General features: G+C 41.3%; 1 protein-coding gene across 2 annotated transcripts in view; it reads right to left on the reverse strand.

Annotated features, from left to right (window-relative positions):
* APPL2 (adaptor protein, phosphotyrosine interacting with PH domain and leucine zipper 2) overlaps positions 1 to 25,786 on the reverse strand; it is a 52,493-nt gene that overhangs the window by 23,755 nt on the left and 2,952 nt on the right. For both annotated transcript variants that reach the window (XM_073651560.1, XM_073651559.1), the window contains exons 2-4: positions 15,232 to 15,330; positions 13,582 to 13,641; positions 11,856 to 11,927 (exon numbers count right to left, since the gene is read on the reverse strand). In XM_073651560.1, coding sequence (XP_073507661.1) covers positions 11,856 to 11,927; positions 13,582 to 13,641; positions 15,232 to 15,255 — 156 coding nt within the window. In that variant the 5' untranslated portion in view covers positions 15,256 to 15,330. The remainder of the gene's footprint in view (positions 1 to 11,855; positions 11,928 to 13,581; positions 13,642 to 15,231; positions 15,331 to 25,786) is intronic.

Below are 25,786 nucleotides of genomic sequence, written 5' to 3' on the forward strand. Positions count from 1 at the left end.
ATTAGCTACAATTGAAGTTAAAATGTATAATTGGTCTCTTTAGGTTAGGCTTATGTTTACCACGAAAGCACCACTACAGTGTTTTTTTTTCATTTTTTTTTCAGTGCTGGAGTGGTGCTTTTATTGCAAGTCCCCTGCCCCTGGTAGTATACTCATCCTCCGGCGTCTTCACCGTTTTGCGGCACCATCTTGTGATCGCAGCTTCTGACTAGCCAGAAGTCAGAAGTTACATCACAAGCTCTCAATCCAAGTCTATGAGAGCCAGAATGAGGATCTCATAGACTTACATTGATTAGTGACCTCCAGTTCGCTTTATGAAACACTGGAGCAGCCGGCAGGTCACAAACTGCAGGAGACGGACAGGAGCAGCAGCAAAAACATATGAAAATGCCGAAGGAGAGTATCAGACGGGGGCAGGGGACTTGGATTTTCAGCACCACTCCAGCGATGGAAAAAAAAAACAAAAAACGCTGGAGTGGTGCTTTAAATAAGGCATATATGCTGTAAAATCTTCCTATGTTTATGCATATATGTGTGGCATACATTGTCTAAAGACCTCCTCCATGTTAAAAACAAAAGTATACTGCAATATAAACTATTTTTGAGGTGTCCATTGTATAGGAAAGTACAATGCACTACTTTTCCTATAAAATATTTAAAAAATAATATGAAAAGTTGGCAACATGTAACAGCAGAGTGAATGCCAAATGAACATTCTTGTTATCTGTCAGTTCCTTTAGGTTCTATATAACTGTTCATCAATGTATGTGGCAGAATTATTTCCTTTTGCATACGTTGTAAGTACGTACTAACTCTGATATGATCAAAGAAACATAAAAACAGATAGCAAACCATATAATAAGATGTCATAGATAAGGAGGAAAAACAGATAGAGAAATACCAGGTCAATCCAGAGTAAAAAGCAATGTGTTGTTATATACTAAACCAATGAGTTCAATCACTATGTGTAACAGTAAGCACAATGGCCATAAATACAGAGAGAAGCAGAGGATTATTTGCTGTGATGCTTGCCCATAGTGTGGGAGGAAGAGACTCGGTGGGATCTTGTCAGCACAGCCCTGACGCGAGTTTCGCTTACAGCTTTCTCAAGGGGAGGTGTACCGATGATTGTATCCTGTCTGCTATAAATGCGGTGTCCACAGGTATCAAATCAGGTATGGCGCATGCACGCTTCTGTATTTAATATTTGATATCTCCCTCTAGTTCAGGGGTCCTCAAACTACGGCCCGCGGGCCACATGCGGCCCACGGAGGATTTTTATCCGGCCCGCCGAGCTGTGGGCAGAGGAGAGCTGTGCCAGCGCCCGCCCTTCCCCCCGCTCATTCAGGGCCCCGGCAGCCGGATAATCACCTCTCCCCGTGCCTCCGCAGATCTGCTGTCTTCCTGGTGCGCGCTCCCTGTGACGTGTCAGGTCAGAGGGTGCGGTGACGTCTTTACACCGCGCCCACCCCTGAGCCATCACAGGGAGCGCAGAGCGGGGCGACGCTGGAGTACAGACCTGAGCAGCGGCAGCAGGTGAGGAGGAGGGATGTGAGTATTGCATTTTTTTTTTAATGTATGGAGGCATGGGACATAATATTAGGGGTGACATCCTGCATGGGGCATTATATGGGGGTGGTGACATGCTGCATGGGGCATTATATGGGGGGGGGGGGTGACATCATGAATGGGGCATTATAACGACAGGGGAGTGATATCCTGCATGGGGCATTATAACGACAGGGGAGTGATATCCTGCATGGGGCATTATAACGACAGGGGAGTGATATCCTGCATGGGGCATTATAACGACAGGGGAGTGATATCCTGCATGGGGCATTATATGGGGGGGTGACATGCTGCATGGGGCATTATATGGGGGGGGGGTGACAGCCTGCATGGGGCATTATATGGGGGAGTGACATGCTGCATGGGGCATTATAAGGGGGGGAACAGCCTGCATGGGGCGTTATAAGGGGTAAATAGCCTGCCCATTGAGGACCTATGCTGCCTGTTGGGGACATTTACCTGCCCATTGAGGACCTATGCTGCCTATTGGGGACATTTACCTGCCCATTGAGGACCTATGCTGCCTATTGGGGACATTTACCTGCCTATTGGGGACCTATGCTGCCTATTGGGGACATTTACCTGCCTATTGGGGACCTATGCTGCCTATTGGGGACATTTACCTGCCTATTGGGGACATTTACCTCCCCATTGAGGACCTATGCTGCCTATTGGGGACATTTACCTGCCTATTGGGGACATTTACCTGCCTATTGGGGACATTTACCTGCCTATTGAAATACCGGTTTATCTAACTTTACTTGTTCTTCATTTCAAATATTGTATTTGTTCCTGTATTGTTTTTTTTACGTCAAAATAAGATATGTGCAGTGTGCATAGGAATTTGTTCATAGTTTTTTAAAAAACAACAACTATATTCCGGCCCTCCAATGGTCTGAGAGACAGTGAACTGGCCCCGTGTTTAAAAAGTTTGAGGACCCCTGCTCTAGTTGATCCATGTATGGTAGCAAACATGGTCGCCTCCTTAAAAATGGCTGCTAACATGCGTATGCACAATGTGCTTCATCGCCACAGCACTCCGTCCAGCTATGTAACATGCGACGCGTGCGTAAATATGACGTCACTGGAACTATTGACCCATATTAGTGCGCCGCTATGATGGCAGTGGGCAGAAGTACGCTTGAGACGGAAGCAGCAGCGCGCATGCGCCATACTTGATTTGGCACCTGTGGACACCGCATTTATAGCAGACAGGATACAACCATCGGTACACTTCCCCTTGAGAAAGCTGTACGCGAAATGCACGTCAGGGCTGTGCTGACAGGGTCCCACCGAGTCTCTTCCTCCCACACTATGGGCAAGCATCACAGCAACTAATCCTCTGCTCCTCTCTGTGTTTATGGCCATTGTGCTTACTGTTACACATAGTTATTGGACTCAATGGTTTAATACCAATACATTGCTTTTTACTCTGGATTGACCTGGTATTTCTCTGTCTGTTTTTTCTCCTTATAAATGACATCTTATTATATTGTTTGCTATCTGTTTTTATGAAATTGTCTTCAATAAATATTATGTTTTTAATCTGATCTACTCTGGTGGTTTCTGGTTACTCCAGTTCTTCCCTTTTCTTTGATTATACTGTTTGGAGTACTCCACCGAATTACTATGCGAGATTATTGTTATATGGGGGGACACTAGCCTCTAGTCCCTCTCCTATCTATAATTATGTGCTTTTGGGATATTTTCTTATTACTGACTCGGATATGAACAGAGCCATATAGGTGATTGTTCAGCCCAGATATGAGCCATGTAAATATGCCAAAATCAGTCTACTGATATTCACATTATGTCTCTGGAGATTCCTCGGGCAGGAGCAATATATCAGCACAATCACAGTGACATAAATCATTTTAAAAATGGTTCAGGAAGGTGTTAGAGGAAAACGCTAGAGGGAGTTTGACATTGTAATACTATTTTAGCAATGTGCTTATGAGGCAGCCCCAAAAAAACTTGCCAGCAGTGGCCACTGGTTGACATCACTCAATCTAGAGCACAATGGACAATATAATGTATTATGGACTTTCAGGATGATGCAGGTTGATAGATGTTATAGTTTCATCATGGGATCTGCATACGATTAGTAGAAGACTTTCAAGGAAAACCATGCAGTCTGAAGGGAATCCATGAAGTTTGTTTTGGCTGCACGGATGTAAGCAGTCAAAACTACCATTGTGTATACAGTGTGTGTCGTACTCCAACAGGTAGGCATGACACATCTTAGGGCAACTAAAAACTTGGCTTATTGTCAGATTGTATGTAGAAGAAAAAGCTAAGCAAATCAGAAAAAAAGCACGGTCTTGTCTGATAGCAATTTTCACCTTGAGTACAATTCTCAGTATGAAAGGATTAGTTGGAAAGTTAATACAAAAGGATTGATCAAGTGGCACTGCACAATGTGAGTGTGACTGGCAAATGGGCACCATACATGTAACTTACCAATCCATGATATTGACCCAACATGCTGCCTCAAACACTCATTATCAGTTGTATTATGACCCATGTACCAGTTCTAAATCTCTAGTGAAGAAAAAACACCTTCAAATACTAGATCTCTATTATAGGCTGTGATTCCAAATAAACAGAACAAAGTTGCGGTTATGAAGACATTACGTCTGCAAAGAAGTTCCCAGTAACAAGCAGTCAATAAACACAAAAGTACATGCAAGGTCATTGTCAAATCTATACAGGTGTTTAAAAAGATCCTTACATTATTACTAATTATTCTTTCAGATGAGTTTGAGGTCAGCATTGTGGAAAGATACTTCTCTACCATCATCGCCCTTTATCAGCAATCGAGGCATACTAATAACTATAGGACTATATTATCAATAAAAGGGAAATATTAACCTCTTAACCCTATGTCATATGTCAGGTGCCTGTCTTTAATTTCGGCTCAGGAAATGCGCCTGCATTACTAGCAGATGATAGTTGTTTTATACAGCCATCAACTGTCTAAAATAGCAGTGAGCGGAGTCGCTACCATTCACTGACAGAAGCATTAAAAGCATGCAAACCGAGATGGGCGCCTTTCCACATGCCCCACGACATGATCTAGGGGTGCCAATGAGTTGCCATTGCAGTCGGGGGCATGCCATGACAGTACTCCTGTGAAGACCAGCCTGTGATTTTCACAATAGCATGAAACTGCAATATATAGTGTAACTGATTAGGTTATCGCAGGTTCAAGTCCCCTTAGGGGCTACAAAGTAAGGTAATAAAAAAAATATATATTGAAAAAAAAACTGAATCACCCTCCTTATTCAATTAAAAATAATATATATTTAAAAAAAAAAGTATATTTAGTATTGCCGCATCTGTAAAATACAAAAAGAAGCTATTAAAACATCATACGTATTGATACATTTCAGTCTTTATAAAGCAAAGTGAGAGTAAAAGACAAAACACGGCCAATGGGACAACGTCCATACTTTCCCGAATAGCTTGATTTCTGCTTTCGTTAGTATTTGAATGAGGACCACTTTTGGGTGGGTGTGTATCTCCTCGGGCTCTGCGGTCAGAAGTCTGCCGTACTTACATCAGCGGTCACGTGATTGTAGTTTTAGGAATTTGCGCGGATCACCTTGAGGCTGCATTAGCAGTCATGTGAACGCAACTTCAGGAGCTTGCATGTTATCTAGTTGCGCTGGGGGTAGTGCTGTCTGTGGTCGGCGGTCACATAATTGGGGCTTTTGTAGTCCGCACAGGTCATCTTATTGCTCTTGGCATAAACTTATAACAAATACAATGCGATTTCCTGCACAAGCCATGGCAGGAGTGAAGGTTGAGGTGCCCTGTCATTGACACATGCTGCATATATGTTCTAGTCGGGTCGGTCATCGGCATATTATTTTATTGTGTGGCTTATGTATAGGTTCATAGTGATTGAATGGGTGTATGGGTAATCTAATGGTTTCTCAGCAATCTATTGTGACAAAGACGTGGGTGTGCCATGTGCTGATGAACCAGACTCTCAACATTTTTTTTAGAGTATGTATACATAGATGGTTTTATACTGCTTTTAATTTTTGCTTCTCTTCTCTCCAGATAGTTTGACAGTTGCAATGATGATGGGCTAAGAGGAGCCCATTTCCAATGATGTATAAATACTTGCAATGTACTACCATCTATATTGGCTGTAATTTTATCCATTCCGGTACCTTGCTTGGTAAAGGTCGCATGTGGCCGAAAGGTTGCAAAGTGTTTTTTTAAAGGAAAACATACAAGCTAAGTTTTTTTAAGAAAAAGATTCCAATCCCTCGGATTTCATCTCAGTAGAGATGATGTGAGTCAATTCGCAGGACCCGGTCCATCTGCCATATCAGTAATCTGTGGTTTTCAGATGGGAGTACAGCAAACCACCTCCTACCTGCCAGCATCTGTGGCTTTTCTTTGAATTAGCCAGCCTGGCGTGAAGTCACATAGCGTTTTGCTGCAGCAATGATGTTGCGCTATGCCCGGCTAACCATAAGAGGAGTCGGTGATTCCGTCAGGTAAGAGGCAGTTTGCAGGGCTCTTGTGAGACAGACACAAATTACAGACATGGCCGCTGGACTGGGTCCTGCAAATAAATTCACACCATCTCTAATTTTCCTTTGCCTGCTGTTTTAACTGTCAAATGGAGTCTGATAGAGGTCCTGTTTTGAAGGCTCCACTGTCATATAAACATAGGAATGTTACCAAGTAATGCCCTGTTCATATCATGCTTTCCTCTCTGTTTAGCCCCCAAAGTTAGGCAGCGAGGAGCTGGCTGTCAATCAGCATAACATAAATTTTTACGCTCCATCAACACAGCAGAGGAGAAGAGAAGCCGCTGTTCTGTCAATGTGATGTCAGCGGAAGCCCGGATGACCACTCAGTGCCGGTGGAGATCGGCGCTGGCAACAACAGGCAGGTAGGTAGCAACTACCACCTTCCTGTTCGTTCTTAGGCCCATAGTACAAAAAATAAATAGTCCTTACAATGGAAACTGTAAAACATGATGTGAATATATCCTTAGAGAAAAGACAAAGTGGATGCTGTTTTCTGCCTGTTCACTAAAAAGACCCAAAATATCATCTAAAACATTCAACAGAACTTCTGCAAGGACAAAAAATAACACAATGAGAGTGAGTCCTAAACTGAAAGAGACATAACCATGGTTTAGACTCGAAGATTAAAAACACTAAACAGGGAGAACAATGTATGAATTAGGTTTCACAGTAAGGGAATAATGTAAATTCTTGTTTGTAAAACAAAAGGGAAGTTAAGAGGTCATACATTTAAAAAAACAGATAGAAAGGTAATCTTAACCTAGCATTAGCCATGAGTATGTAATTTTTATCTGGTATAAATGATGCTGTTCCCCTGAATCTGGCACTGTTTTTTGTCCCTGTGCTTCTTCATTCCTAATATATGGCCCCCTCTTTACTGTACTCTTCTCTGCATTCATTAGGAAAGCGCACGGTGAAACCCTGGCCACAGCCCATCAATCAGGGGGAGCGGGTCACTGGGTCACGCCCGGCTGCAGCTGGAACTTGACATGACATCAGCGAATGTCAGAGCCGGCTGCAGCCGGGGTCATGTGATGCCTGATGAGCGGTCATCAATAGCGCCGCTCACAGGCACAACGCACAGCAGAAGGTATGTACAAAAAAAATTATATCCACCATTAAATACATTGGGGCATTCAAAATAGTAGTGGACAACCTCTTTAAATGGAAGTGATCACAAAATGATCTATTTTTTAAATTAGGTTTTTGAGTTACATGTCGTTTTTTTTTCATTTTTGGCAATATTTTTTCAGATCACAATCTTTATTGAAAAACTAAAACTAGTAATCTTGTAATTTTCACTCTGGCCAATGGTGATTTTTTAGACTTCTACTAGAGTTTTCAGCAAGGCTCCATATCAGAGACAGGTTTACAATGACGTAACTCCTCTCTATAGACACTGCTGATAACACAGGATCCACATTCACAATAGGTGATGTCACAGCTGACCCTGCTTCCCCTCCCTTCACAATAACCTTTGCACAGGCTCTTTAGATGCTTCCATAAAAAAGATAAGGTCTGTTCATTGTTGCCATGTACATGTATTGTTTCAGGAAGCAACAAAAAGTTAAACTACAAAATGATCAAGTGGATAGTGTAAAAAAACTGCAAAATTTCTAGATTTCATTTTTTAATAAAGATTGTAAAGTGGGGGAAAAAAAGCTACATTGACAAAATTAAAAAATACATACATTTACCACTATTTAATTTAAGCAATAGGTAATTTTTTGATGATAGCTTCCCTTTAAGGCTGAAAGCCTCAATACCTGATGAGTGCTAACAATTTGTGTACAGCACTGAGGAATATGCTACATACAGTAGTTATACACATTGAAAAAAAGACACCTGTCTGTCAAGTTCAACCTTGCTCCATCAGTTTTACACATTCTCTATCGTTAGATTATTAGGAACCCACAATGCCATTTGTTGTGATAAAAGCTTCCAGCCCTTTCTTGAAGGCTGTTATAGTGTCGGCCATCACTACCTCTTGTGGTAGAGCATTCCACAGTCTGACTGCTCTAACTGTAAAGAACCCTTTCCTATTAAGCTGCTAGAATCACCTTTCGTCTACCTGTAATTAGTGTCCCCTGGTCCTTTGTAAGGTATTTGGAAGGAATAAGTCATGTGCAAGTCCTTTGTATTGACCACATATGTATTTATACATATAGATGAGAATCTCCCCTCAAATGTCTTTTTTTCTAAGCTAAACAATCTCAACTCTTCCAACATACCATCATATGGAAGGCCATTCATCCCATGTACTAAGCTAGCTGTCTGTTGTTGTTGGATTTATATAAATCAACAGTAAACTAATTTAAGGGGTTTTCCCACAAACAAAAATTGATTTTAATCAAAAGATCTTGGAATAATAATAACCTCCACAATTGGATGTGTTTAAATAAAATGTTTCTGTGCTGAGATAATCTTATAAATGTGCTCCTACTGTGTACTGTGTAATGGCTGTGTCTGACCATACAGGAACATGGTCTGATCATACCACAGCTCCTGGCCAGGGGAGGACACAAAATATGGTATACATACATTACATCTTGGGACCACAGTTGATTCTTTTTTGTGAGGTAACACATTTCCCTGCCTGCTTTTAAACAATGTGTTACCTCACATAAAGAATCATTTATGATCCCATGTTGTAAATTACTATATACTCTTGCTTCCTCCCCTGGCCAGGAGATGTGGTATGATCAGACCATGTTCCTGTACAGTCAGGCACAGCCATTACACAGTACACAGCAGGGGAACATTTATAAGATTATCTCAGCACAGGAACATTTTATTTAAACACATCCAATTGTGGAACTTATTATTATTCCAATATCTATTGATTAAAGTGAACATTTGTTTGTGGGAAAATCCCTTTAATAATAATAAATACTGCAAGACAGGACAAAAGACAAAGGATGAACAGTGAAATGGACGAAACCTTAAGCTGGCCCTACACAGATGGCTGTTGGCCAAATGATGCGTCGGCCAATCGTTCGGCTAACAGCCATCACTCCCTTATTCTTTATGGTAGCAGCTTATCTCACGGAGAACAATGCAATCGGCAGTCTGAAATCAGACATGCACTATTGACATCTCTTCGAACCATCAGTTAGCTGGCACCCCCATACACATTAGACCATTGGCCAAACCTGTCGATGTAATGATATGCTCGTGCTTCGGGGCGGCCTGTGTGGGGGCGCTCTATCTGGTGCTCTGCTTACATATTCATCTGTATGCTCTTATGACAGCTGACTGTGCATTCACTGACCTGCCTCCTATTTTACATAATGCATCTAGTAGTGTGGGGCTTGGTAAAATAGGAGGCAGGTCAGTGAACTATCAGTGAGCTGTCATAAGAGCATACAGATGAATATGTAAGCAGAGCACCAGATAGAGCCCACCGCACAGGCCGCCCCGAAGCGCGAGCACATCATTATCTCCAAACTGAAAGTAAAGATTACACAAGAACCACAGGACAGATTTCATCAACCAAGGTATCATTTTACTCAGTGTAACGGCTCCCACCTGGCAGTGTATGTAGTTTACTGAGCACAATCCTGCTGACAGGTGAGCTTTAAAGTTAGAGTTGAAACATGTCAACATTTGAAAAGCTGTCCTGTTATGACGATCTTTTAATGGAAATTTAATACAGTGAAGAATTCTTTTACTGGAGATGCCAATTCTTTTTTCCTCAAACTGGACTTCGCTATCTGAAAAGTATGGTCAATACAAATAAATTGAGCAAGGCTGAACGCGTCTAGTCGGAATGTGACCAGGAGTATGCAAATCGCATACTAGTGCATGCGCTGTAAGGATTCACAGGTCTGCAGTCACATGGAGTGACTGCAGAATTGTACCCCAAGGTCAGACTCAAATGGTTTGTTATTAATACAGGAGTCTGCATGCATACATTTAAATCAAACTCCTATACTATAAGCCAACAGGTGATCAAGAGACCCTACAAATGTCCCAGGGTCAGTTGGCAACTATAATCTTCCAACTATGGATTCTCATTTTGGTGACCCATAACAAGCTGTGCATACTTTTAGATCTTTATTTAGAAAATAAGGAACCTATTTATCTATAGAATCTAAATATGTATCTATATTTTCTGTATTCGAGTATGGGGGTGGCAATGGTGCTTGAGTTGCTGCTTTGCTCTTTTTAATGCAGCTACATGGCTATAGGAAACTGGTGTTTTGACATGACTCACTTACATCTATGGAGAGTTTTCTAAGCATACTCTGTGATCTGTGCAGAGTTCATCATGCAAACACGGGGAGAAGATGAGCTGTGATCATTACCCAACATAAATAGTTCATTCTTTTTATTTATAAATAGATAACCTATATGAAAGTAATCATATCTGTGATGATAAAGAGAGAACTATGGAAACATTATCTCTACAGAATAGGAAGTGCAGCCTAAGAGGCTCAAAGGCCAAAGTAAAATCTGAAAGGATTTTTTTTTTATTTTTTATCATAAAACCTCGATTCAATAAATTGATAATTTTTGTTGATACATTCCCTGTTAGCTTGGAAAGGCTGTGCAATTCACAGGCAGCATGTTATAGAGGAAGAGAAGCTGAACAATTTGGTATCGAAACCCTTCAGCATAAGGCTGCACTCACTCATCCATGAAGTAGTGCAGTGGTGTGTTGATATTTTTTCAGACAGCACACAGACCCATTTGAGTATGTCCTATTCTGATACTCAAAATCAGATCAGAATAGACCACTCTCTAAATTTCAGGGATCTCCTTCTTGGATCTGTCGTTTTAATGGAGGCCTGGATAGATTAACGTTACTCAATGGGTTCATGTGCTGTTGGATTCAAAAATCGGGCAGCACATGGACATTTTACATGTGTGAATACAGCCTAACTTGTATTTTATTCCTTGAAATCCTTGCTCATTCAGTGGGCAGAGTTACTTAATCATTTGCAGCCCAGAATGTCAGTGATTTCAATTAATAAAAAATTAGACTATCGGATAAGGCTACATGTACAACGTAACAGGTTCCCTTTATGGCCAGTCATAACACCGGAAGTCAACATTTACCCTACTTCTTGGGACAGACTTTATATGTTCTATTTTTGTTCATCTGTGAACAACTGTGTTTTCTTATCTAACAAAGACTTACTCCCAGCTGCTATACAAACAAAACTGTGTATTTCACTCATAGATTTCCTTTAAATATCAAACATCTAACTAGAAGCTGTACAAAACTACTTTTGAGCTTTTTATCTCCAGCTGAGGCGCAAAAAGCATTTTCACATCTACTAGTCATGAATCATTTTGCTGCGAACAATTATTAGCACTTGTCCTAGAAATCACAAGCATGAACAATAACATGCAATAAAAGCCTATCATAGACCTTAGGGGCCTAGAGTAACACTTCTGTGATTAAAAGGACTTCTATTTTTATGAGTGATGTATGGAATCACCCACAGCTTTAAATACTAGGTACAACTAGTTCCAAGGCAAATAATCCTGCCTACAAGGTAAACCTGGTAAAAGGTATTTGAGGAGGTGTGGTAAAAAGTTATTTGCTGACGAGAACAAGCATGAAGTGGTGATGTGCAGATTATCACGTATAAGATGTTCTGCAGCAGCTTTAGTAGGAATTTTCTCCAGTGTAAACATAGTAAACAAATTTAACAATTACCTTCAAAAATCATACTGTATAACTAATGCCATTTGATCAAACAGAAGGAATGAAATAGCACTGACCTCATTTACTACATTTGCAAAACACTGTAGAGTTGATATGACTTCTTCATCTCCTTTCCCCAGGGCAAAATTCTAGAAAGAAATGAAGAAAACAAAGACCAGGAACGTGATTGGTATCACAGAATCAAGGACAGGAACACTTCTGATACAAATACTGATATAGGTTTCTTTGCCTTGTGGGTATGTGTTAAAGGGGCATTCACTCACTACATGATAAATTGGCAAAATTGCAAAGTTTGTGTAAAATGAAGAAACTTTGCAATTTATATCTTTTTAAAAATCCTCTTCTTTCTCAAGAATAATTTTTATTGTGAAATTCTAAGGTAACCACCCACCTCTGAAATCTATCAGCAGTGGTTGGTCTCCAAGACAAGAAACTCAGCGCTCACAAGTTCTCTGAAATAGACTTTGCAATTGTGGCTCTGAAGCTGGCCGGATGGCTGGATCATCACAGCTTTGGTGCCTCTGAGCTCCTCTGAGGCTACAGAGACAAAGCTGCCATTGCTTGCAGCATTGGAGGAGGGACAGTTGGGGCCAGAAGTGGTACTATGCTGCTGATCCAAACTGTCAATCATCAGTAGCGTATCTTTCCCCAACAAAGAAGGAGGCCGAGAGGCTGGGGAATGGTGTGACTTGAAGGGCTATATTGAGACAACTGTTTAAAAAAAGCATTGAATGTGCCCATCAGGATACAAATACTTGCTTGTACTGTACACTTAAAAGTAATGAACACTTTTAATTTTTATTATCTAAATTGTTCCCTTAAGAATCAAGCAAAACCATGAAAATATGAATAACTTATCCGTAGAGGATGAGAGGATGGTAAGCCATTGTGGGGAAAGACATTTCTCACATGTGATTTGCATACATGCGGACACGTGCCGACTAGATGGGCATTGCATCGCTCAATGCAAGTGTATTGAGCAAGGCCGGATACAGTCTAGTTGGAATGTGGCTGGAAGTATGCAAATGGCATACTTGCAGTCACATGACCGCCTGCTCCCAGCACCAGAGAATCCTCACACCGCACAGTGAGTGCAATGTGAGGATTCACAACAGAATGAATGGAGACTTGTAGATAACACCGGAAATCTCCCTTAACCATCATCGAGAAAAAGACTATGTAGATCTGAAAAAATAAAAAAAAAATGGAAAAAAGGCTGAAAAATATCAAGACCTGAAAAATCAAAATTTAAAGGCTTTTGCACAAACTAGTAGCTGTGTCATCAGCATACTGGTTTCTATTCCCCCAAAACTGTGGCAAGCACTTACAACAACTCAATGTTGACAAAATCACCATCAGTCAACTACAGAAAGTATTTCTGAGCTGCATAAATTCTATGCTATTTATAATGCTTTTCTTATATAGTGCATTATGCAGCGCTTTACATACATTATCGGTACTGCCCTGTTGGAGCTCACAATCTACATTCCCTATCAGTATGACTTTGGAGTGTGGAAGGAAACCGGAGAACCCGGAGGAAACCCACGCAAACATGGGGAGAACATACAAACTCCTTGCAGATGTTGTCCTTGGTGGGATTTGAACCCAGGACCCCAGTGCTGCAAATCAACAGTGCTAACCACTGAGCCACCATGCTGCCTTTATAAATCTTATGATCTTACAACATCCTAGGGTCTTAAGAAGAGGAAGACCCAATGTGTAATGAAGGCCAACACCAACTAGTGATCTGGCAGCTGTGATTTATAAATAAGAACACAGTACCTGTTTTTCATATGCTAGGAGTTGGCTGGAGAGCTGTTGGGTAGCCAAACACATTTCATTCTTCAAACAGAAAAGAAAGACTTATGTTAATACAATGATCAGAAGAATGATCATTACATAATACAACTTATTTTATTATGTAATACCATGATTTTACATTGACATTAAAGAAAAAAAAACACATTTATTCTGATGTCAATATTATGGAAAATGTAATTTTACTTATTAACAAAATGAGAGAAAATGCAAAATTATGTCAGTGAGGTGCAATATCTGGTTTTCACAACAGTCTGAAACACAGTTGCCAGACCAGGCAATGTCTTTGCCAGAACATGTTGGCATGTATAGCTTTAGAAATCACTCCTAAGTGCCTCAGTGTTCCAATCTAGTATTTCATAGACAGGATTTCCATAGAGGTAAACTAAAATACCATATTATATATCTGTCAAGTATATTATGATCACAACAGAAGTAATTATTTTAGAAATGAGGATCTAAATAAATTAAGCTAATGCACATTGGGTATGAAAGAACTGAATGCCTTTCTATTATGTAACCACACATACTGTACCCGTAATTAAAGATAATTAGAATTATAGCAACCCGGACAAGTCTCATTTCTGATCTTACAAGCAGCTAGGCATTACCCATTGTCTCCAAACCATACAAAGTGGACCACTGGCTAAACAAGCCAAGGCTACTAATTTACACAAATTAGGCCAAAACTTAAAGTGGATCTCCCACACCTCACTTTTGTATAGAGAGGCGCTGATGACATGCTGACAGGTATCCGCCAGTTCTTAACACCAAGAAATGTTTTCATCATTATATTCCAAGACCTCTAATTGAACACTCCATCATCTTTGTCATATAAGAGATTGTTTTTTTAATGTATTTTTGTGGGATTTTTAGTTTTTACATTTCTGGACACATTCACATTTTTTCTATTGTATTGTTCGATATATGTTCTTTTTACATATACAGAAAATTACCTCTACACCCCAAGATTTCTGAAGTTATGGCTATGTAACCAAAACTCGTGAGTAGGATGCACATCGTGCTCACTAGCAGCTGCTGCTATACTACAGTATAGCACATTCATCTCTTCAATAATTATTCTGCCTCCCGGTGGTAATTTTTTTTTTTTTTGCAAAGGTCTATGTTGGCAAAACATCACAACTTTATAAAACCTCTAAACATCATAAATTTGGAAATGCAGAATTCATTTTTTGCTATCGAAGGGTTTGGAACTCTACGTTTGGATTCTAGCCATTCATAATGCTATCAACCTCAAACAATGACATGTACTATACTTTATTCCATTAAACATATGTTCATCACAGTGCTTTTCAGGTAGGGGGGGAATTTTTTTTCATAATTATAAATAAAGCTTATTAGGCTCAAGATAAGAAACAAAAAAAAAGAAAAAGTTAAAAATGTTACTTTTCTGATCTACCCTGCTACACGTTTAGTTTAAAACAATTTAAAAAAAAATGTGCAAAATACATTGATGTTTGTGTGATGTCAAATCATATGAAAATTTTTGTCCACGCTAAGAAACATACAGGCTAATACAACCTGGAAGCTCAATTGATGAACACAAACAAACATGTAAACCGGCGAGCAGGCTAGGCTTTCTTCTTAACTCACCTGAGCACCATAAACTCTCTGCATAGTCTGAAGCAGCTGATTTGTATAATCTGTTAGTGTTCCGGCATCTTCTTCAAAAACACTCAGAAGGGAGCGGGTCTGTCAAAATAGCCAAAGTATAAAATAAGAAAAAAAAAAGTATATGAAACTGGTAAGTCTAATATCTATGTAATAACAATTAGGTCTTTTTTTTGTAAGTCAGAACTAGTCCACGATAAATGTACAAGATTACTCAGGGTTTTGGGTAGGTTATTTAAAAAAATAATTACCATTCTAAAAAAAAAAACAGGGAACCTGACAGCTGATTCTGCCCAAACAATGGGTATCATGAACTAGATCTCTTTTTTTTTTTTTTTTTTTTTTACAGAAAACATAATTTTAAAACTGACCACGGAAGATGCAACTTGGATGACAAGTCCAAGAGGCTGGAACTGGCGGCTTCTCACCTTGATTCCCTAGATTGACAATGTTGGGAAACAGACATGAAACAATAAGGGAGCTGGTCTCCAAATCATGCTGCCCATGTGTCATGTGTCTGGGTTCAAACCCTTGAGACTGTGCTTTGTGGTCGGCTTCTCTGTCTGCAGAGCCACAGCAGACACACCTTGTGTCCGGGTGTTTAGTTTCTGTTATCCTTGCTTCAGTCTTTTTAGGGTAACAGGTGTTTTCATTTACTCATTTGTCTGGCCTATCCCCTCTCGGCTGCGGCTTTATATAATTTCCCCCTGCTGGTATTTCTGGGTGGTTATAGCCTCATTTGGATGTCCAACCATACTGCTGTAGTTTAAGTCAGTCACTGAAAGACCAGCTAGGGTTTCTCTCTCTTCTGTTTATGTTCTTTACTCTGCATCTATTTTCTTTTTAGGAAGTAGGTGACATATTCTCTAGCAGTATGTACTTAATTTATTTTGTATTTCTTGGTTTGTTTTACTCACTCTGGGATCTCTATTTCAGCACACTTTCCTTTCTGTAGGTAATTTGCACTCTGCTTTGCCCTCCGATTCTTTAGAAGGAACATGAAGCGCTCGACAGCCTTTCAGGCAGCATAGGTCCGAGTTGCCACCGTCTAGTATGTTGTTAGCGCTGTCTCAGCTCATGCAGGAACCACTAGAGACTGCGGGGTCAGGATTTCTAGTCTGTACAGGAAACGGCAGGGTCAGTTGCAGTTTTTAGTGTATTACCTACTTTCCTGAGTGAGTTGCTACACTATCATAACGTCAAGGTTTAGGCAGCATGAATCAGCTGTCAGGTTCCCTTTAACCACTTAGTGACCAGGCCAAATTTTTCAAATTTGAAGTGTCACTTTAAAAAAATAATCTCAAAATCACTGAAACATTCCAGAGTTATTGCTATTTAAAGACACATTAATATAGTAATAAATTTAGGTCGATATGCTTTGTGTTTATTTGTGAAAATATCAGAAATTTGATATAAAAGAAAAAAGTAAACTTTGAATGCTTATATCTTCAATCCAAATAGTCATAACACACAAAACAGTTAATAAATAACATTTCCCATATGTCTACCTTACAGCAACACTATTTGTGAAATGTATTTTTATTTTTGTAGAATGTTCAAAGACCTACAGAAATAAATGCATACATCATAAATAATATACAATTATCTTTATTAGTTACAACATTGAAATATATATGATAAGAACCCTGTAAAAAGGTGGATGATTTCATCTAAAATCATGCCAAAAGATACTAATGCATCCTGAATAGAGAATATGCATATAAAAATTCAATATCAATAGATACAGTTAAGGGGGGCAAGGGAACATAAATTATACCATATAAACTAAAGTAATAAATACCCTAGAAATGATGCCCAGACCCGTCCATATATGAATCATCCAAATGAGTAATATGCCCAATAATAGCTAAAAGAGGTATCACTTCTATATGGCTTGAATGGAGCAATGTAAATGCACTTAGTATATACAGAAAATGATGAGAAACATATAGGCAGGATAATACCCAATTGGTGTAAAGGTAAGTTACATATAATAGTAAATATGCAATAATCCATGATGAAATGCCTTAAGAGCATCATGCTGACAGTCATCATTATAGACAGCCGGCTTCTCGCAGTTATGCAGTGGGGAGCCGGCTGTCAATCAACATGAAATCGGAAGTTACACCCTTGTCAACAGAGCAGAGCGGAAGAGAAGCAGATTTCATAATATAAACGGTATACATTATTAAATAATATTTTTTTGATCTGAGGAGACCGGCTACTTGGAGTTTCCCTTCTTTCTGACCTGTACACTGCCTGTTGTCAAGAGAAATCCGACTTTAGCAGAAATATTGAAACAAATTCAAGGGTGTGGTCTTTGATTGCGCAGACATCCTCCGGTCTACTATATACTGCCACTCACATTTTCGGTCCAGCCTCTCTATATCAGCACTGTATGTTGCATCCCTCCCTTAGAATTAGCAATTAGACATATATTAATGTATTATAGTATAAACCATTAAAATCGCAACAAACATGACAAAGAAGCTAGCCGCTTAAAGGAAACTAGTCAGAGACTTTTACCTCTCCAAACAATTAGTTTGACTGTGTAGCCCTTTATAATATAAGCCAGTTAAGGCTCTCATCACCCTAAAGTGCAGCTTCGCCAGCGAGAAATCAGGTTTTGAAGTTCAATCTGGGAGTACGATGGAGCTTTATGATGTACTTACATCCTCTTAGCCTCTGCCATATTCCTGAATTAGCTGCACCTTCCCCTGATTGATTGACAGCTCAGTGGCCAGTGTACCAGAACCAATCAGCCTGGGGATTGTGGGTGCTGCTAGTTTAGGAATAATGCGAAAGCTAAAGGAGCGGTTAGTGCATCGTCATCCCTAATACACTTCCAGACTAAACTTCAAAGCGCGATTTCTCATTTTACGGTCATGAAGAGATCAACTAGCTTATCTTTTAAAGGACTACACATTCAAATTAATGATATGGAGGGGTGGATGAAGTTTCTGAAAGGTTCCTATTAGAAGGGCTTGTGTATATGCCCTATTAGCAGACTCAGGACTGAATGGCCACAACAGGTAATATCGTCTCACTGTTGAGGTGTTGAGGATTCTCTGCAGAAATATGGTAGATTGATGGGTAGCACAACTCTCATATTAATGTCTTATGAGAAAACCCCTTTAATTTACTCAAGTAACAAATCAGGCACAATCAGTGCCTAATTCTAAATATATGGTCCGTGTGAATGAAGTCTTGGAAAAAAAAGATAAATTAAAAAATTATTTCTAAGAAACAAAGGGGAAAAATTAGAGCACAACGTTTAACTCTGAGGTCCTGCCAATTTGGCCAGAACTACCTTCAATGACGGCTGTTTAATCATATGATTCAAAACCACTGGAATATTAATCATCCAAACCAGCTGAGGATTCTACCATGAAATCTTAATAAAAAACTGCCTTATAAGTATATAATACAAAATGTTTTGAATCTCTGAACACTAGAAGGAGTCTTCCCCATATATAGAGGAATTTACTGTTAGAGAGCACAAAATGTAGCAAATCTTCCATTGGAAAAGTGTATATAAAAAAATATATGTGTCCCGATTTTGCTGATACATACAAGTAATGATATCCCTGATATTTTGATTCCCTTTCAGAATATCCATCTAATATTTTGAGTTACTTTATAATTTGTTCCATTGTATTCGCTCTGAATTGTTCATTCTTCATCCGAATTAATTGTTAAAGGAATAACAATTTTATTGCTGTTTTCTGTAATGTAAAATACAAATAAAAAAAAACAACTATTATATATCTAGGCTAAAAATGTACTTATAGAGATCTATGGGAACAAGCTGGATAATGAAAGAAAACAAACAAAAAAAAAACAACCTTTGCCAAGGTTATTTTAATGAAAACATTTTTTTTTATCCAAAATGCACAAGTGTGAAAAAGGTCAGATTGTTTGGCAGACTATAATAATGGTCACCACTATATGAATACTGGCTACTAGTGATGAGCGAACGTGCTCAGATAAGGGGTTAACCAAGCATGCTCAGGTGTTTTCCGAGTATCTTTAGCGTGCTCGTATATTATGTTTGAGTCCCTGCGTCTGCATGATTAGCGGCTGTTAGACAACCTCAACACATGCAGGGGTTGCCTGTTTGTTAGGGAATCCTCACATGTGTTAAGGCTGTCTAACAGCCTCAAATCATGCAGATGCAGGGACTCGGACATAATATACCAGCACAATGAAGATACTCAGATAACACCCAAGTATGCTCAGTTAACCCCTTATCCGAGCACGTTCGCTCACCACTACTGGCTAACCCACCAACCCCCTGTATCAATATTTTGGTTACAGGGAAAATTAATGGATTTTCAGTGTATGGGCTCTGTAGCTTCTGTACTAGATAAAGCCTGCCAAGTATTTATTTCTGGTATTTTACATACTTATAAATTGAAATGTTTTTTTGTTGTCAACTCTACAAATTTAAATTTTATGCAAAATAAAACTAACAGAAATGATTCCATTATTTTCTCATCTAATTGCATTAAGAGAAATTCTTTATGAACGGCAGCAATTGTTTACGCAAAGAGGGGAAACACTTGTTGCTTCGCCAGGCTGGGCATGCTATGTCACAGTCAGCATACAGGCTGGCATTCATGGTGGGCTTCATTTGTCTTATTAATTTGTAGAGCAAGGGTAAAGAAAGATACAATTTATTTCTGAAAAGAAACTAATCTGGCTCAATGTATGATTGAATACCACTACATTTGCAATGTTCTATTCCCACCAATTACATAACAAATTGCATAGTTACCAGCTAATAAGGCTTCTAATCATAAACCTCCTCCTTTGAACCAGCGCCAGGTTTAGCTCAAGCTCTGACCCCAGTGGTTATGCTGGCAAAGCCGCAAGACCAGATGGCACATCTTTTATAGGTAAATTTCAGACAAATTAAATAATGCAAATCAAAAGGAGAATGAACAGGCATAGGTGAGCATCCAACGCTGATAGACAGGACAAGCTCATTATCAGGGCGCCATTCATAAATATAAATATGGTATTTTATGCATAGTTGTATTGCTGCATGCGCTTCGCAGAGGGACTCAGCAAGACTGGCACCAAACCAGCAAAGTCACAGCCACAGATGCACTTAGCACAAGCTGTCCAGCTAGACGATCCCTTGAGGGCTGGGAATACTTTTCATCCAGCTCCCAGTAAATGGAAAGGGAACTTTGGCAGAGCCCTTCCCAGGCCCACTGTCGCCGGACAGCAGGCATCTGGTGACGCAGCTGGCACCTAGTCATGAACCATGTGAGTACCTCTAAAAGAACCCCAGAAGAGAAAATGAGAAAACCCCTGAAAAGATAGCAAGACTAATACTAGCACCACTCACCACCAAGCACATAGGAACTGCAATAAACAGCAAAGGACTGAGTAGGGAGCAGGATTATATAGTCCACCTAATGATCAGGTGTTTATTACCTCTCAATCATCCCCAGACAGCCACTCCCTGCTAGCTTCAACAGAAGACTGGACAAAATCCCACCATTGCTTAGTACCAGACAAGACAGCGTCCTGTGTTGCCTGGAAACCGGGGAAGACAGCTTCCCATCTTCCCTGGGCAGAGAGATCAGTGAGAGATACGGCGTCCCACAACACCAGTGTGTGATGCTCCATAAAATTGGGACAGCTTCCCTGCACGCGTAGTAACTCCGACTCCATTCCCAGGTGGGAGCACAGAACCACGATTCATAACAATAACAAAGCAAAACATTTTCCCCCAAGCTTTTTTCATTTTGTAAGCTAACGTTTAAGAAAAACAACAACCAAACACATGTAATGTATTGCCCACTCATTTACTAAACGTAAGGAGTTGTCCAAGATTACAATTATGATGACCTATTCTATCAGACTAAGAAGCACAGGTGCCCCCACTGATCTGCTGTTAGCAGGTCCTGCGGAAGTATACAGTGTACAGATCTGGATCATAACAGCTCCATACACTATTTAGTGGCCATTCTTTGGCACTGAAGCTCTGTTCCTATTGAAGGATGCGCCCTTTAATATTATTTAAAGAGAGTGTCACCTCCCCCCACACCAAGCTGAACTATTTAGACATTCATATAGGAGACTTGGCCCCTAACAAAATCATACTTGTACTTTAGATTTTACTAATTTCTAGTTTTATAAAAAGCTTTGCATGGCCAAGGGCTCTGTGCATTGTTCTACAATCTTAGTTTCCATCATCCCCACATCCCGTAATGGTGATTGACAGAACTTGCTTTGGAATGCTGGCTGTTCTAAATAATCATCACTGCACGCACTGATCAAGAGCAAACACAAAGTCAGTGAGTGCAGATGGCAGGTGCATTCTTATCGCTCTCCTGTGTGTAGCGGCCGCAGGATCACAAAGGCAGTAGGGGGGAGATAAGAACACACTAACACTGAGACAGGTGTATGTGCTTCACTGAAACCTGGCTCACCCCCTCTGACACAGCCTCCCCAGCTGCCCTTTCATATGGCGGATTCCACCTTTCCCACACCCCCCGCCCCAATGGCAAACATGGTGGAGGCGTAGGTTTCCTCCTATCGGAACTCTGCGCTTTCACCAAAATCCCACTGCCACCCTCCGTTACACTCCCCTCTTTTGAGGTGCACTGTGTGCGCATCTATTCCCCCTCCAACCTCCAACTGGCCGTCGTTTACCGACCCCCAGGGCAAGCCACCACCTTCTTAGACCATTTCACTACCTGGCTGCTTCACTTCCTTTCCACTGACATCCCCACTATCATAATGGGTGACTTCAACATCCCCATTGACACTCCCCACTCGTCTGTCTCTAAGCTCCTATCCCTCACCTCCTCCTTTGGACTCACTCAATGGTCTTCCACACCCACCCACAAAGATGGCCACACACTGGACCTCATCTTCACCCGCCTCTGTTCCCTATCTAACCTCTCTAACTCACCACTCCCTCTCTCTGACCATAACCTCCTCACATTCTCTACCCTCTCCTCTCCGGGTGCACAATCCCCACTCCACAAACTCACACACCCTCGCAGAAATCTCAAACACCTTGACCTACACTCTCTCTCTGAATCCCTCCTTCCTCTCACAGACATAAATTCCTTGCACGATGCAGACGTTGCTGCTGCTTCATATAACACCACAATAGCTGCAGCTCTAGACTCGATCGCCCCTCTCACACACACCACACCTCGCACATTCAACAGGCAACCCTGGCACACTAAACTTACCAAAGAACTGCGCCGGGCCTCCAGGGTTGCGGAGCGGAGATGGAAAAGGTCTCACTCCATCGAGCACTTCATCGCATTCAAGCAATCCCTCACTAATTTCAAGTCCGCACTCACTACAGCAAAACAAACCTACTTCTCATCTCTCATATCCTCCCTATCTCACAACCCTAAACAGCTATTTAACACTTTCAACTCTCTCCTTCGTCCCCCAGCACCTCCTCCCTCTTCTCTCATCTCAGCCGACGACTTTGCCTCATTCTTCAAACAGAAGATTGACACCATCAGACAAAACTTTGGCCTAAAGTCCACACAACCCCTCCTCATATCTACTCAACCATCCTCCTCCAAACCCCACTTCTCCACCATTACAGAAGGTCAAGTCTCCTCTTTACTCTCCAAATCACACCTCACCACCTGCGAACTTGACCCAATCCCATCCCACCTCATCACTAACCTCACCTCAGTCTTCATCCCAACCCTAACCCACCTCTTCAATCTATCACTAACAACCGGAGTCTTCCCCTCATGTTTCAAACATGCCGCAATCACACCCATCCTCAAAAAGCCCTCCCTTGACCCTTCCTCTCTGACCAGCTACCGCCCCATATCACTTCTCCCCTTTGCCTCAAAACTTCTAGAACAACATGTCCACCTTGAACTGTCCTCCCACCTCTCCTCCTGCTCCCTCTTCGACCGTCTACAATCTGGCTTCCGACCGCATCACTCGACTGAAACTGCCCTGACCAAAGTCACCAACGACCTACTAAATGCCAAATCCAAGCGACACTACTCCATCCTCCTCCTTCTGGACCTGTCATCTGCCTTTGACACAGTGGACCATTCCCTCTTACTCCAGATTCTCTCATCTCTTGGCATCACGGACTTGGCTCTATCTTGGATCTCCTCATACTTAACAGACAGGACATTCAGCGTCTCCCACTCACGCACCACCTCCTCATCTCGCCCCCTATCTGTCGGTGTCCCCCAAGGTTCAGTTCTAGGACCCCTGCTCTTCTCCATCTACACCTTCGGCCTGGGACAGCTCATAGAGTCTCACGGCTTTCAGTATCACCTCTATGCTGACGACACACAGATCTACCTCTCTGGACCCGATATCTCCTCCCTACTAACCAGAATCCCACAATGTCTGTCCGCCATCTCATCCTTCTTCTCCGACAGGTTTCTAAAACTCAACATGGATAAAACAGAGTTCATCATCTTTCCACCCTCTCATTCACATCCCCCATCCGACCTATCCATCAACGTCAATGGCTGTTCACTCTCCCCAGTCCCACAAGCTCGCTGCCTTGGGGTAACCCTGGACTCTGATCTCTCCTTCAAGCCACATATTCAAGCCCTTTCCACCTCCTGCCGACTCCAACTCAAAAACATCTCCCGGATCCGTGCATTCCTCAGCAAAGACTCTGCAAAAACACTAGTGCATGCCCTCATCATATCCCGCCTCGACTACTGCAACCTCCTGCTCCGTGGCATCCCTTCCAACACTCTTGCACCTCTCCAATCTATCCTAAACTCTGCTGCTCGACTAATCCACCTGTCCCCCCGCTATTCCCCGGCCTCTCCTCTCTGTCAATCTCTTCACTGGCTCCCTATTGCCCAGAGAATTCAGTTCAAAACTCTAACCATGGCATACAAAGCCATCCACAACCTGTCTCCCCCATACATCTGTGACCTAGTCTCCCGGTACTTACCTGCACGCAACCTCCGATCCTCACAAGATCTCCTGCTCTACTCCCCTCTTATCTCCTCCTCCCACACTCGTATACAAGATTTCTCCCGTGCTTCCCCCCTACTCTGGAACTCTCTACCCCAACATATCAGACTCTCGCCGACCGTGGAAACCTTCAAAAGGAACCTGAAGACCCACCTCTTCCGACAAGCCTACAACCTGCAGTAAACACCACTGCACGACCAGCTCTACCCTCACCTACTGTATCCTCACCCATCCCTCGTAGACTGTGAGCCCTCGCGGGCAGGGTCCTCGCTCCTCCTGTACCAGTCGCTGACTCGTTTTGTTAAGATTATGTAAATGCTTTTGTTATGTATATCCCTATCACATGTAAAGCGCCATGGAATAAATGGCGCTATAATAATAAATAATAATAATAATAATAATGTGCTTGGCTCCAGCAGTGTCAGTGTGCGCACACCATCATCTCCTTCTCCTGTGTATAGTGGGTGCTATCTGCACACAGGATCACATAGCAGGCGGTTGATGCAGACAGTGAAAGGAGATGAGAACACATGCATAATCTGACGTTATGCACTTTTTCATTTCTCTCTACTGTCAGCAGCATCAGTTGCTTTGTGATCCTGTGTGCAGCTGGTACACAAAGGGGAGGGATGAAAACACACTAGCACACACTGACACTGTGTGCTCTTGGATGCTGCAGTTGCAGTCAAGCAGGGCTTGAGATTTTGATCAGGTAGCACTTCAAGGCAAATGCTGTAAATCACCATAAGGGCAGGGACAGACTGCCTTATAACTCCTGCGATGATCGCATCCACGGACACCTCTCCTGCCCTGAACATGACAGCGTGATGGATTTCTATGCAGCTGTCAAGGTCAGGTCAGGAGAGGTGCTGGCCAGTACGAGGTTTATGATGCAATCCTCACACAAGAAATACGGCAGTGTGTCTCTGCCCTAAGAGGAGGTGTGGAAGATAGTAACTGAAGGGGTGGAACAGTGCACTGAGACCTCGGCCACACCAAGGGTGCACCAAAGCCCCCTCATTTGCATATCTAATAACTGTTAGTATATAAAACAACATTGTAAAATCTTCAGTACAAGTATAATTTTTATAGGGGGCTAAGTCTTGAATTTGAGGGGTGTTTTTTTTTTTGGAGGTGAAGGGGAAGGGTGACATACTCCCTTTAAACCACATGGTTAAAAAAATTGTCTTATTTTTATTCCTCAAAAGTAATATGATTATCAATATCTTCTGTATATCATAATGAAACAAAAAAACTGACCAGCACCTCCTAACAAAATGAAGGGTGAACAGGTGCAAACTGCTGTTACTGTATTATACACCAACCGCAGCCCACTATCTGCCAATATGTATGCAAATATGGCATATGTGAAATGTAAGCTGCATTACTGCTATAGAGAATATACTTATAAAATGAAGGTACTTAAAATGAAGGTCCAATTCATGTGTCCACGCCAGCCGCGACAAGGCGACCTTTCTTTGATGGGGTTCTAACCATTTCCATTAGGCATGTCTCTCCCAGGTCAAGAGCCTCCAAATTTAAAGAAACACTCCCACTAAGTTTTTTATTCATTAAATGTGTG

Source organism: Phyllobates terribilis, unplaced genomic scaffold (genome assembly GCF_046119375.1).
Source record: "Phyllobates terribilis strain yellow unplaced genomic scaffold, ASM4611937v1 Scaffold_11__3_contigs__length_659146591, whole genome shotgun sequence".
NCBI lineage: Eukaryota > Metazoa > Chordata > Amphibia > Anura > Dendrobatidae > Phyllobates > Phyllobates terribilis.